At 41.9% G+C, this 14,197-nt stretch overlaps 1 protein-coding gene across 5 annotated transcripts in view; it reads right to left on the reverse strand.

Annotated features, from left to right (window-relative positions):
* DEPDC5 (DEP domain containing 5, GATOR1 subcomplex subunit) overlaps window positions 1-13,931 on the reverse strand; it is a 119,377-nt gene extending 105,446 nt beyond the window's left edge. For 4 of the 5 annotated variants that reach the window (XM_004429738.3, XM_004429737.3, XM_014786947.2 and 1 more), the window contains exons 1-7: window positions 13,769-13,894; window positions 12,979-13,096; window positions 10,556-10,643; window positions 9,868-9,914; window positions 8,374-8,459; window positions 7,635-7,718; window positions 5,875-5,924 (exon numbers count right to left, since the gene is read on the reverse strand). In XM_004429738.3, the coding sequence (XP_004429795.1) occupies window positions 5,875-5,924; window positions 7,635-7,718; window positions 8,374-8,459; window positions 9,868-9,914; window positions 10,556-10,643; window positions 12,979-13,036 (413 nt within the window). In that variant the 5' untranslated portion in view covers window positions 13,037-13,096; window positions 13,769-13,894. The other variant, XM_087423931.1, reaches the window with a different exon arrangement.
* Between the last annotated feature and the right edge of the window lie 266 nt (window positions 13,932-14,197).

The following is a 14,197-nucleotide window of genomic DNA, read 5'->3' on the forward strand; positions in this document are numbered from 1 at the left end:
ACCCCGGGACGCCAAAGCAGAACGCGTGAACTTAACCGCTACGCCACTGGGCCAGCCCCTCCTCTGCAACTTTTTAAGGGCATGAAATAGCTAGTACAATTCAAAGAGCATGGCCTTTGGAGCTGACCAGCCTGGAGTGAAACTTGTCTAGGCAGGAATCTCACTTCTTAGCATCCCTCACTAGTTGAATGGCCATGAAGAAATAACTCTGTGAGGCTCAATGTCCTTATATTAAAAAAATGAGATAATGAGGGCCGGCACCGTGGTATAGTGGTTAAGTGCGCACACTCTGCTGCTGGCGGCGCAAGTTCGGATCCTCAGCATGCACCAACGCACGGCTTGTCAGACCATGCTGTGGCGGCGTCCCACATAAAGTGAAGGAAGGTGGGCACGGATGTTAGCTCAGGGCCAGTCTTCCTCAGCAAAAACAGGAGGATTGGCATGGATGTTAGCTCAGGGCTGATCTTCCTCACAAAAAAAAAAAAAATGAGATAATGATACCTACTTTACAGAGCTGTTTTGAGAATTAAACCAGATAATGTAGGGAAACTGTACAGGACAGTGCTGGGAAAAGAGGTGCTCAATTAAGAGTACTAGCGGAGGGGCCAGCCCAGTGGCATAGCGGTTAAGTTCGCAAGCTCCACTTTGGCAGCCCAGGGTTCACAGATTCGGATACTGGGCGTAGACCTAAGCACTACTTATCAATCCATGCTGTGGCAGGCGACCTGCATATAAAGTGGAGGAAGATGGGCACGGATGTCAGCCCAGGGCCAATCTTCCTCAGCAAAAAGAGGAGGATTGGCAACAGATGTTAGCTCAGGGCTAATCTTCCTCACACACACAAAAAGAGTACTAGTGGCTATTTCTATTAACAAGAACTATAACAATGGTAAATATTAACACAAAACACTATCCTGGAAAGTAAGTGATAGCTGTTACCTGGGGACTTTATAATCAACCCTCAACCAACCACTAAAGCCCTTCTCTTCTACCAACCCCAGTGCAGTTGCCTGCCTGGCCTTGAGTAATCAACCAGCCCCCATTAAAAAAAAAAAGAGGAAAAGAGAAAATAAAAGCAAGGAAAATGTTGTATACCACGAGTCACACCTCAGGCTCCTGGGAAACAGTGCACAATCAGTCAGCCTCCCTGGGCCTCTCTCCCATCTGTAAAATGAACAAGGCTAGACCAAGCCCATGTTTTTCAAATTTGCTTCTCAGGGTCCTGTCTCTGCTTTCACCAAGAGAGGTGCCTCTTGGTCTTCCTTTGCCCAAGTTGGTGAGTGGACAACTGTAGCAAGCCTGACATGAGAAGGGACTTCTGTATCTTTTTTTTTTCTCTTTTTTTTTTTTGTGAGGAAGACTAGCCCTGAGCTAACATCTATTGCCAATCCTCCTTTTTTTTTTTTTTTTTTTTTTGCTGAGGAAGATTGGCCTGGGGCTAATATCCATACCAATCTTCCTTTACTTTACATGGGACGCCACCACAGCATGCCTTGATAAGCGGTATGTAGGTCTGCGCCCTGGATCCAAACCTGCAAACCCTGGGCTGCTGCAGCGGAGCGTGCAAACTTAACCACCACACCACGGGGCGGGCCCCAGGACTTCTGTTTCTTTAACATTATAAGGAAGGATTCAATGTTCCCATGATCTATGAGTTCTATTAAGAGGAAGTACCCTGCATACAAGCTACTGCACACCAAATTAACCAGACCTCTAAAACGAGCTCGCTGTTAGTGCAGTAACTCACCAACTTCTACTAGTATGTATAGACAAAGTGGTGTTACACAATTTGGGCTTAGATTCCTGTGCCTCCACTCCCTGTGCAGGTCAAGCCATAACCTTTCTGAGCCTCAGTTTTTAAAAAATCAGGAAATGCAGTTAATAAGAATCCTGCTCCATCCATCTTCTGGAGCTCTTGGGACGATCCAATCAGACATGCAAATGAGAGGACGTGGTAAACCACAAAACAGTTATTATTATTCCTATGGAAATGATTCTTTATAAAACACACACACGCTCACACAGAGAGAATGCAATCTTGACTTTTGCTCCTAAGCCCGTAATTTGCCCTCACCCAACTAGACACTGAGAATGGCCCTGAGGCAGCATCCCTTCTCTTTTCTACTGGTTCAAGGGAAAAAGAAATGCCACTGACAGATGCCAAGTGCAAAATCCATATCCCCCAGGACACAACCCAAGAGCACACATAGCTTCCCACAAAATGGGAGGCAGAATGGCACACTACCAAGCACTAGACCAGGAAGAGATGACCTGGGCGGGCACTAGTCGCTACACACTAGATTTATATAGCTACTTGGGCAGGTCACTTCCCCCGCCTTTTCTATCAAATGAGCTGTTGGGGGTCAGTGATCGCCACTATCCTTACAACTAAGCGTCATCATTCTGTAAATAAATAGTTAAAATAACTGCAAAGTATGGTAGTATAGTGTCATTTGCATTACACACCTCTGAAGAACCTAAATGTCCAGCAATGGCAGTCCAGCTAAGTAAATTAAAGTGAATCCAGACAAGAGAATATCACAGAACCTTTAAAATGTTTACAAGGAGTTTTAACCTTACCAGAAATGTTTATAGGCTTTTAAGTGGGAAAAAGGATACAAAATAGTACACATAGTATCATCATCTAAGTAAAGATACATATATGTGCATGCATGTATGAAAATAAAATATTGGAAGGTTACACCAAAATTTAATAGTAGTTACCCGTAGGTAGTTGGCTTATACGCCACTGTAAATTTTCTTTTTTATACTTTGTATATTACCCAAATTTCCTAAAAATATGTATTTTTTAAATTATGAAAACAGAGTTTTGGGGGTTTTTTAAACAGTATATAAAATTATATATAGTATATGGTCTCAAGCCAATAAGGAAAAAAAAAAGACAGAATATTTTGACAGAACTATGTCAAAATGGTAACAGTGGCTGCTTCTGAGTAGTAATATTATGTTTTTTTTCCTGCTTCTTTATTCTATTTTTCAAATTGCCTACAATGTTCAAGCATTATATGTAAAAATATTTAGCATATGCCTAGTATATAGCATGTGCTGAACAAGTGGTACTTAACAGTATTAATTCTATAATTAGAAGAGACATTTTAAGAGAATGGCCACCATAGAATCAGAGCTCAAGTCCGAGAAGATCCCAGAAGATCCCAGAAGATCCTCTGCAGTGGGGTGGACCTAGCAGGAAAACACCCAAACTGGATGTTCCAAGGGGCTTTACGTGTGATTCTCCACAAAGGTCTGTCAGCTCCTGAACAGCTGAGAAGTCAGAGCCAGAAGTCACTCAGTGTTGCTCCTCTGGAGTGTGAGTCAGGAAAAAAAAAAAAAATTAAGTAAAAAAAGAAACCACAGCTAGTAGGCAGCCCCAAAAACAATAATTGGGAAAATGAGATCTCTTCACAATGAGATCATATAGACTAGGTTTCTAAGTTCAATATTTTAAAAAAGCAAAACGCTGATTGTTAGGAGATAAGATTTTAGTGCAATGTTTTTTCTTTTAAAATTTTCTTTAATTTTTTTAAAATACTGATTTCAGGGTTTTTAAAAACATTTTAAAGAATATATTGGGAATTTACTCAGAGAAAATAAAAATGTTTATTTTTTAAGGGAAAATAATGTTTCAAAGGCAGGGTCTCAAGGTAATCAAACTATCTCATCTCTCCTTAATTATTATGACTAATTTACCAGGTTCAAAAGCTAAATTACAGAGAAATTCTTTAATAATTTATTATGACTTTAACTATACAAATAAAGACTATACTTTCTTTTCTCATCTGAGGCCCAGAGCATTTTTTTTTTTTTTAATTTGCATGCCTTCATGCACATCATGTAGCTAGGAAAAGAAAGTGACTTTTGACCCAGTGTAGGAAAACCATAAATAAGTCTTCTGGAAAAACGGTAGAAGACTTCGTGGTTTACATTTAACCATGAATAAGCAAAATATTAGGACAGATTTTTAAAAGTCTAAAATGAACTTTAGGGCCGGCCCTGTGGCTTGGTGGTTAAGTGCGCGCGCTGCGATGCTGGCAGCCCGGGTTCGGATCCCGGGTGCGCATTGAGGCACCACTTCTCTGTCCATCTTGGGGCCGAGTCCCACATACAGCAACTAGAAGGGTGTGCAGCTATGACATACAACTATCTACTGGGGCTTTGGGGGCAAAAAATAAAATAAATAAAATCTTTAAAATGAACTTTATGTCAGGGTTTTCATTTCTCTATCCAGCACCACATGTATGAGGGCACTTACATAAAGAAACAAAGAAATTAATGAAAAGGATCTGAGAAGGTTTCTTTTTTTTTAAAGATTTTATTTATTTTATTTTTTTTCCCCCCAAAGCCCCAGTGGATAGTTGTATGTCGTAGCTGCACATCCTTCTAGTTGCTGCATGCGGGACTCGGCCTCAGGATGAACGGAGAAGTGGTGCCTCGATGCGCACCCAGGATCCGAACCCGGGCCACCAGCATCGCAGCGCGCGCACTTAACCACCAAGCCACAGGGCCGGCCCATGAGAAGGTTTCTAAACCAGGGCTCAGCAAACTATAGCCTGCAGGCCAAATGCTGCCCATCTCCTGTTTTTGTATGACCCACAGCTAAGAATGATTTTTACATTTTTAAATGGTTGAAAAGAACAAAAAACAAAGAATTTGTGACAGAGACCTGAGATCCATGTGGCCCCAAGTCTAAAATATTTACTATCTGGTCCTTTACAGAAAAAGATTCTAAACCAACCATTTCATTTTGCAGATGAGTAGACTCCGAGACTCCCTGCCCAGCACCACCCTGCTAATCTCTGGCACTGCAGGAGTAGGACAGAGGTCTCCTGACTCCTGGCCCGCCACTCAGAGAGACTAGCTTGTACTGGAAGGCATGAATATGGGTTGCATTCCTTGTTCTGCTCGAGACTTACATCACTTCTTGGGCTGTGCTTTAGTTGCTAAGATTTTTCAAAGAATTTTGACCCTCCAACAACTTCTAAAACATCTCTTTTTGGAAAAATGAACCCTTTATCCTTTCTTTTTTTAGGATCAGTAGTTCAGACTGATTGAACAGCCCTACTTGATGATGAAAAGTTCTTTACAAAAGGATTCGGGCTAATAAAGGTAGAAGGAATGACTGAATTAGAAAACCATCAACCTGCAACAATCATCAATGTATGAAACCACAAGGCGAAAAGTTGATGGGGAACTTCCTAATGGGAGACTGGACTGCATTACCAGAACCCACTGATCAATCCGAGGGTCATTAAAAGTGAGTCAACCAGATGTAAATATGCTTGGGTATATGTAGTAAATTTCAGGAAAGACATAGTTTCTTCTAGGGAGAAGAATTTATATTTCATTATACACCTTTTGGTACTGCTTAAAGTTTTTACTGTGTGGATGTTTGGGTTTTTGAATTTAAAAGGGGTTTCAGAAAGTACCTTTTTCTCTCTTCTTCACAAACTGAAATAGAGAAATAATTTTAAAAATCAAGAGCAGGGCAATATAGTTAAAAAGGCAGCAAATCAGGAACTACTGTACTGGTCATTTTATGTCTCCAAACCTGTTTCCTAATCTGTAGAATGAGATCGTTTGATTAAACATATTCATCTAAGGCCTCTTCCAGTTCTAAAATTATGAGTCTATATCTCCTTTGTTACAGAATTCCAGGTGGCTTCAGCAACTTTCATTCACCTTAAAATGACTATAGTCCATTTTGGGGTTTTTTGGTTTGTTTTAGCCACAAAAATCTAATGTTTTAAGTTATTGCATATTTTGTCATATGGACATCCATATGCCTCAAATGCCTTATGCAGTCCAGTAATCCTACTTCTGTTTACTAGCTGATAAGTCGAGTGATGTAATATCTACCTGATGCCAGCAAATTCCACCTTCTGAGTGATATAGGCACACGTGCTGACCTAAGGGAAGAGAGAGAGATTCAACAATACATCAAAGCCATAAAAGGTCACAAAGAAAGTCTCCTGGCTTTCTAATCTCTTCTAACATGGGAGTAATAAATTTATCCCATAGGAAAACCTGCTGGGGCAGGTATACCAATAGGTTCCTAAAGAGTTTGGCAAGTATAGACAATAGTCCAGACCAGGTGGATAATAAGTGGCCAGCTTCACTAACATACTTATCCCCACATATGTTTGCGCACATATCTACATTTACATACTTATTTAAATACAGAACATTTATGTCTCATCTTAGAAAACAGAACCTTCCCCACCAAACAAAAAATGAGCAAAGATATCTTTTTCTGAAAATATACACTGTATGGAAATTTTACCTATAATTTGTTTCATAATACACAAAAAGTCCAATAAGGAGAATTTTAAGCACCAGCTCACAATTCTGATGAACTGATCATTTTTTTAAGTGGGAAATGTTAATTAAAAATAAATGAATCAGGAAAAATGGAGGCAGGTTCAGCAAAGAGCAGCCCAACCTGGAAGCGATAAGACCTGGGTTCTTGGGCCGGCCCCGTGGCTTAGCGGTTAAGTGCGTGCGCTCCGCTGCTGGCGGCCCGGGTTCGCATCCCGGGCGCGCACCGAAACACCGCTTCTCCGGCCATGCTGAGGCCGTGTCCCACATACAGCAACTGGAAGGATGTGCAGCTATGACATACAACTATCTACTGGGGCTTTGGGGGGGAAAAATAAATAAATAAAATCTTTAAAAAAAAAAAAAAAAGACGTGGGTTCTTGGGGTTGGCCCAGTGGCGCAGCGGTTAAGTGCACCTGCTCTACTTTGGAGGCCCAGGGTTCGCCAGTTTGGATCCTGGGCACCCACCCATGCACCGCTTGTCAAGCCATACTGTGGCAGCGTCCCATAAAAAGTAGAGGAAGATGGGCATGGATGTTAGCTCAGGGCCAATCTTCCTCAGCAAAAAAGAGGAGGATTGGCATCCGATGTTGGCTCAGGGCTGATCTTCCTCACAGGAAAAAAAAAAAAAAAAAAGACCTGGGTTCTTGCCCAGTGTCAACAGCTTACTAGCTTTCCAGTCTTGGGCAATCACTTAACTTTTCAATCTCAGTTTTCACATCTATAAATTAGGGGTAAGAAATACCTGTCCACAAGGAGGAGATGTGAGGAGTAAATTAGATCAAGTAAAAATTTGAAAACTAAAGTGCCATTCAAATGTAAAATAATATAATTTCCCATTCAAACTAAAAATGCAGAGTTGGGCCGGCCCCGTGGCTTCGTGGTTAAGTGCGCGCGCTCCGCTGCTGGCAGCCCGGGTTCGGATCCCGGGTGTGCACCGAGGCACCGCTTCTCCAGCCATGCTGAGGCCGAGTCCCACATACAGCAACTAGAAGGATGTGCAGCTATGACATACAACTATCTACTGGGGCTTTGGGGGAAAAAAAATAAATAAATAAAATCTTTAAAAAAAAAAATGCAGAGTAAAAATCTGTGATAATAAACAAGCAAAACAAAGCTCAAGAAAACTATAAAAGAGAATGGAAGAAGATACACAAAGTGTTTACAATACTTGTCTGTGATGCTGGAATGAGAAATAATTTTATACTCTTCTCCCTACTAGATCTTCTAAATCTCTATTATGAACACGGATTATTAATATAATGGAAAAAGTAACAAACTTTTTTTAAATTCCATCTTACCAAACTTTTCTTCAGTCGCCACATATCCCCACGACCAATATATTGATCCTTAAAGGTTAATTCCACTAGGTCAAGGGTCACATCCTAAAAGACATAATCAAATATATCTCTCTCCATTACTCTGTCACACCTTATAGTCATAAGATGCCACTCACCATGGAGAAATTTTTTGGCAAAAAAGAAAACTACTAGAAGACCATTCAATAGCAGAACCCAGACATATAGAATTGTATCATGCCAAAGAAAGTTTCTGAGTACAGATGATGAGTCTACAACTGATGCTACAGCAGCTGTATCATGGTTAAGCACAAACAGTACCAGAGTACCAAATTCTGGTACTGGTTTTAGTCTTGATTTGGCACACAAACATGACATCGAGCTGTATGCTTTATTTCTCTAGATAACGTCAATAATATCTTTTGGACAATTATTTTTACCTATTATAGCATCATTTCTAGAAGACAAATGAGAATATGTAAAGAAATTTTAGTATTTTTTACATTTAGTTTCATGAACACACATATACATACAGAATCTTTTTAGGACAGGCTTTAAAAAAAAGGGAGAGGGTTTTAAATGCAACCTACATACTACCTATAATTTAAATGACCTATATATGACCATATATTTAATAGTCTAACTCCCCACTTAAGTAACGCATTATTTCTTTAGAGACTTAATCTTGAGGAAGGGTGCTAATCATTCTCCAAAGACATTCAAGTCCAGAACAAAGACACACCTTAGGGTCTACGACATTCACATAGACATCTTGATAAGGCCTTAGACGGAACACTTGAGTCACAGTCTGGTCCACACTGATAGTTTCTGAAACAGAAGAAGAAATCTGGATCAGATAACACATTCTGAAAAAGCAGGTAAATATATTCTAATCTATAAATACTCAGACATTCAACCAGCAACAAAATTGATCCATGGGCAAGATATGTTCTCTGCTTAAAATTTAGAATTCTCTGCTTTTTAGGTGAAATATGACCTGAGCTTAAGCAGTTAAAAAATGAGACAGAGACAGAAATGGAGACAGAGAGAGAGGAAAGACAAAAAATTTAAGAAGCAACATAAAAAAGTTCAGGGGGCCAGCCCAGTGGCGTAGTGGTTAAGTTCGTGCCTTCCACTTCAGCGGCTCAGGGTTTGCTGGTTCAGATCCTGGGTAACGGACCTACTCACTGCTCACTAAGCCATGCTGAGGCAGCATCCCACATCAAAGAACTAGAAGGACCTACAACTAGGAAATACAACTATGTACTGGAGCGTTGGGGAGAAAAGAAAAAGAGGAAGATTAGCCATAGATGTTAGCTCATGGCCAATCTTCCTCAAAAAAACAAAAGTTTGAAGAACTGTGAAAATTCAAAAGAGGAAAGGGATCCTTTTAAGTTTGGAATGCAAGTAGTGGACGTAGTTAAGGAAGAAACAAACTTTTCAATGACCCCTTAAGTCTGGTAAGTAAGAAATATAACAGGTGCCAGGAGATGGGGTGAGGGTAAGAAGGACACTCTTAGGATTTGGGTTTTATAGAATGTTTTCCCATCAAATTGAATTATAAAAGAGTGGTTGACATCAAAACCCTTTAGAGCAAATTTGAAGCGTCTTTCTTTTTTTTCTTTTAAGTACTATTTAAGGAATTACCTTATTTGCTCTCAATTAACATTTTGGCTCCTTGATCAGCATGGTATAATCATTAGAGGAAAAAAGAAAGGATTTGGATCGATAATGAGTAAGTAGAATCATTGCTCTGGCTCCTCCACTTACTGACTTCAGCAAACCAATTCACCTCGCCCACTCGAGAACTGGAAAGACTAAGAAAGAAAGATTACAAAAAACATCCAGTACAGTGCCTCGCACATGTGGTAGGTAATCATCAATATATGTTTCTTTCCTCCCCTCACCAAGAGTAGGCGCTTAACAAATATTTTGTGAAAAAATATAATATTTAGGAAACATGATCTTCAACTGTTTTTTTTGGAGTTAAGTGTAAAGCTTCACCTACTCAGATTAACTTTCCTCCTGACTCTAAATAGTTTCTTCAGTGCCCTCAAGATGCTGACAAATGAGATTCCTTGGCAGTTTTGATATCTGACAATTTTTTTAGGGGAACACAATTTGAAAAGGAGAGAAGAACTAGGCCCTCATTCCCTGGGATTGTGAAGAGAGATTTCTTACAGTTTCTAGAAAAGAAAAGTATAAAAATCTTAGGGAAGAGAGATGGAATTCTTACCTTTCTGTAAATCTTCCTTAAGTGACTTGACCTGCAGAAGCAGAGGGCTGGGGAAAAAAGTAACAGAGATGGCATGCTGTAAGCAGTAACCAACCAGCTTTCTTCACCCCCGGTAAAAGGCAAACAGATCACTCCAGACATATTGTAACTTGCAGCACAACAATGGGAGAAAGTTCCCTTAGAAACAGAGAAACTGCACTTGCATTCAAGGAAATGGATAAATGCTACAAAATTGTTCACAGAGTTGTCATCTCAGCTTTAAAAACAGAAAGAATTGGGCCAGCCCCATGGCGTGGCAGTTAAGTTCGCCCGCTCCGCTGCTGGTAGTCCAGGTTGGGATCCCGGGCGTGCACCGGCGCACCACTTGTCAGGCCATGCTGTGGCGGCGTCCCACATAAAGTGGAGGAAGATTGGCACGGATGTTAGCTCAGGGCCAGTCTTCCTCAGCAAAAAGAGGAGGACTGGCATGGATGTTAGCTCAGGGCTGATCTTCCTCACAAAAAAAAAAAACAAAACAGAAAGAACGGACTACTTTTAAAAACATTATTGGTTTATCAAACCCCAGAGGGCAGGAGCATTTTTATCCCAAGGCAAAGAGCTGTCTTGCCCTTCAAGCCCTTTAGACAAAATATCACTTGGAAACAGCAGGCTGCCCAGTCAGTTCCCTTGATCCTAATGAGACACTCACCTGTATTCATCGTTGGGGTGAGCAATCTCCACAATGTCTCCAAGCTTGATGTGAGGAAATACTTTGGGGTTCACGACTAGCTCATCATCTGAAAGACAGTTCAGTGATCTCAAGCAGAAAACACACTGGCTTGGATGACAGGTTACAGTCTACGTTCTCATGTGGGGTCCTCACAACCCATCAGGTTGGTATTACACCGCAACTCGAAGATGAGGTTCCATTTTAAACTGAGATTTAGATTGACTAAAGGATTTGCAAAGGAATATAAATCTAGTGAGTAGTTGATTGGGACAGTGTTCAGGTACCTTTGTCTCCAGAGCCCAGGCTCTTTCTAGCACTCCACCGCTCCCAGGGAAAAAGCAGCCCTTCCTCTCTGGGAATTAGGCCTCTGGGAAAAATCCTTTACTCCCTCAAATATTGTGTATCTGGCATACACCATGAACAAAACAGCCTGGGTGCCACAGATACAGCACAATCCCTTATATTTACACAGTGTTCACAGAATTTCCAAAAATACTGTCTTAATGTGACCCTCACAATAAATCTTTGGATCTAACAGAAAGGAGGAAATAACCTAGGAGATAAAGCAAGTTACCTAAGGGTAGATAGCTAGTCACAGCACAGCCAGGACTGATTACCAGTCCAGGGTTCCTTCTACCTAAAGCCCACCATCTCTCATATGTCATAAAAATTAGCCAAATAAAATGCCCTGGACTTTGAAAGGCCGCATTTGACCAGGGAAAAACCTCAGATATTTGACACATTAGGGTCAAATGAGAGCCTTAAAATATAGAGAGGACATAGTTTCATATGTTTATCTACCCCCGCCCCCACTGGGGCTAGGGGAGAACGCTTTCAAATATAACAAACTCAGAACCATGAAGATGGAGTGATTTTCCTTTGTTTTGGGGGGAAAGACATGGCCTTTAATTATGCTAGAACCATGACAAATAAGTATATCCAGATTTCAAATATAATCAGACCCAACAAAAATTCAGCCTAGGAAAGCAAAGCACTGGGCTAATCCCAAATTTTGTTTGGTATATTGTTTCCATCAACAGTTTTATGCCAAATCCTCTGTGAAGTCTGCCCCTAACTTCCATACGCTGAATTAAACTTCCTGAGCATGTATCCTGTTCTGCTTCGTTTTATCATTTCCTTTTTGTACGTCTGTCTCATCAAGGTCAAAGCTCCTTAGGGACAAGAGACCTTGTCATATTCATAATCTTCATGTTTGGCACAGGCATGCACCTAATATTTGCTGGATATATGTTTATAGTCCTGCAGGAGACTGGGTACAGCACTTAGCTACCTTTGTCTTGTACACATGAAAAAGTAGACTTGTATACATTGTATATACACTGTGTATGCTGTACCCTTGTATCCTTCCCTCTGTCAAAAGTTATTTCTGTTGTCTATTCAATTCTACTCCACAAATGTTTAGGCAGCATCAACTGCATACAAAGTATAATATTAACAAGACTGTGCACTTTAGCAGAAATTGTGTTTTAAATATAGCAATGCTTGGTATATCTTTGTCCTGTAATTATAATGGCTACATTTATTGAGCAGCATAAAGGAGCCTGGTACTCTACGAAATACTTTACTTACATCATTTTACTTAACCCCAAGACCTTATGATATAGAAACTATTGTTTTCCCTTTTTTTGCAGTCCTTGCCTTTGGGAGGCTTATATGTACATAACACAGAAGCAAATACACACTAAAACATAATTTTAAAAACACTTGTGTTAATTCCAATTTCTCAGGCAAATAAGGTCATTAGGACAGAAGGGAAAATTATTCCTTTACCAAAAAAAAATCATATTACTAAAAGTGCCTTTGTATTCTGCAGATTTACAGACTCAAGGTGTTAAGAGAAACTATTCTAAAAGGCTTGAATTTGTAGATAAGGTAAACCAGGAATCTGCCCCAGGTCAAAGGAAAAGTTAGATGGAGAGCTGATACTGGATTCTGGTTTGGTGCAGGACAATATGTGTGTCCTGCCCCTTCTCACTATGAGAAGCCAGACAAAGGTGCACGCTTTGATCACACCTGTCTTTGCAGAGATACTACTTCTCTCTCATTGAATCTAAGCTCCTCTTATCTGCCAAATCAGTGCAGGCTGGGATTTTATGGAATATATACAGTAAACATGTAATAAAAAATACAAACAAATAAAGAGTGGTAAACTGGCAATATTCACAATGTTCCTTAGATGTCAGAATGCAAATGCTTTTAGAAGGGGTCTGTGTTCTCTGCTCCTATTGCCCTCCCTGATACTGTATTATACTTGCTGTTGCACTCAGTTAAGCTGCCTGTCTAGCCTCGATTGTCACCAGTTGGTGTGTAATTTTCTAGGCCCTGGACACACCAGCGCCTCAGCCAACTTACACAACCCCCAAAATCCAATCAATACTGACCACTGCCCCCAAAGCCCTTCTTGTGGATGACGAGTTTGTAGACCTTTGTTGTTCTCATCTTGTACTGCTGTTTCCGTCAGCTGTGCCACGCTTGAGGGAGAGAAGTCATCTTGCCTCCCTGCCATTAAAACACAAACAAAAAGACTTCCCCTTGCAACTGCTCTTGGATTTTAGGTCAGTGCAAACACTAGTGTTGCTCAGCTGAGAGGTGGCACCAAGCCTTGGATGAAATCATTCCTCCAATTACAAGGAGGGATGGAGAACAAGCAGAACCACAGAATCTGGGACCTAAGGGGAATTCGGGCCAGGGTCTAGTCCAACTTCCAAGAACATATTGTCTCTATTACACTTTAAAGGGAAAACTTGTAATGAATACAGCACTTATTACCGTGCCTCTGCCTAACCAGTAGCACCCAAATATTAAAGAGATCTTAACAGAGGTTAGCGCACTCATTTTGTAGACGAGGAAAGCAACGGAAGAGCAAGGGACTTGCCCAGAGACTGAGAGGCACTCCCGCCGTTCACGTTTCGCGGTCAATGTCCTGGGCAAGGAGAATATAAATAGGAGGAAGGCAAGGGGTTCGTTCTTCGAACCTCCATCTGTGCAAACTCTCAGCGGTTCCTCTCCCCCACCCTCATTTCACAGCTGAGGCCACCGAGGCTCAGAGAGGGACAGAGATTCGTATAAGGTCACACAGCGGATTGGGGGCGGGGCCAAGACTCGATCCTGGAACACGGCCCCCTCCCTCACGCTCCCCAAATTCGGGCCCGGACGGGCAGCTCCACTCACCGGCAGCTGCGGAGCCCCCTCCCGCTTCAGCCCGGGGCCCTTGCGCCTCCTCTGGACACCCCGCCTACGCCCCCACAGTCCGTGGGGCTTCCGTGCCCGACCTCGAGACGCCGCCCGTCCAGCCCCAGCCACAGAGCGCTCACCTGAGAGCCCGCGCCGCTCCAGTGGCTCCGCCCATGGGGCCCCGCCCCCTTCCCGCCCACCCACCCCGGGCCGCTCTGGCCTGGCCTCCGCCTCATCTCGGTGTCCGCGCCACTTCCCCATCCGGGACTTGCGCCTGAGGCGGGGCGTGACGTGCGGCCTTTAGCTTCTGGGGCTGGCTGCGGTTCCTGCTCGGGGGTGGGGCTGCTGCTCGCCCTAGAGAGGAAGTCCTTTACGTCCCAGACGTTGCGAAATAGATCCGAGCCGAAGAGTTTCGTTTTCGACTGG

Source organism: Ceratotherium simum, chromosome 35 (assembly GCF_057802395.1).
Source record: "Ceratotherium simum simum isolate JZ-2026a chromosome 35, ASM5780239v1, whole genome shotgun sequence".
NCBI classification, from domain to species: Eukaryota; Metazoa; Chordata; class Mammalia; order Perissodactyla; family Rhinocerotidae; genus Ceratotherium; species Ceratotherium simum.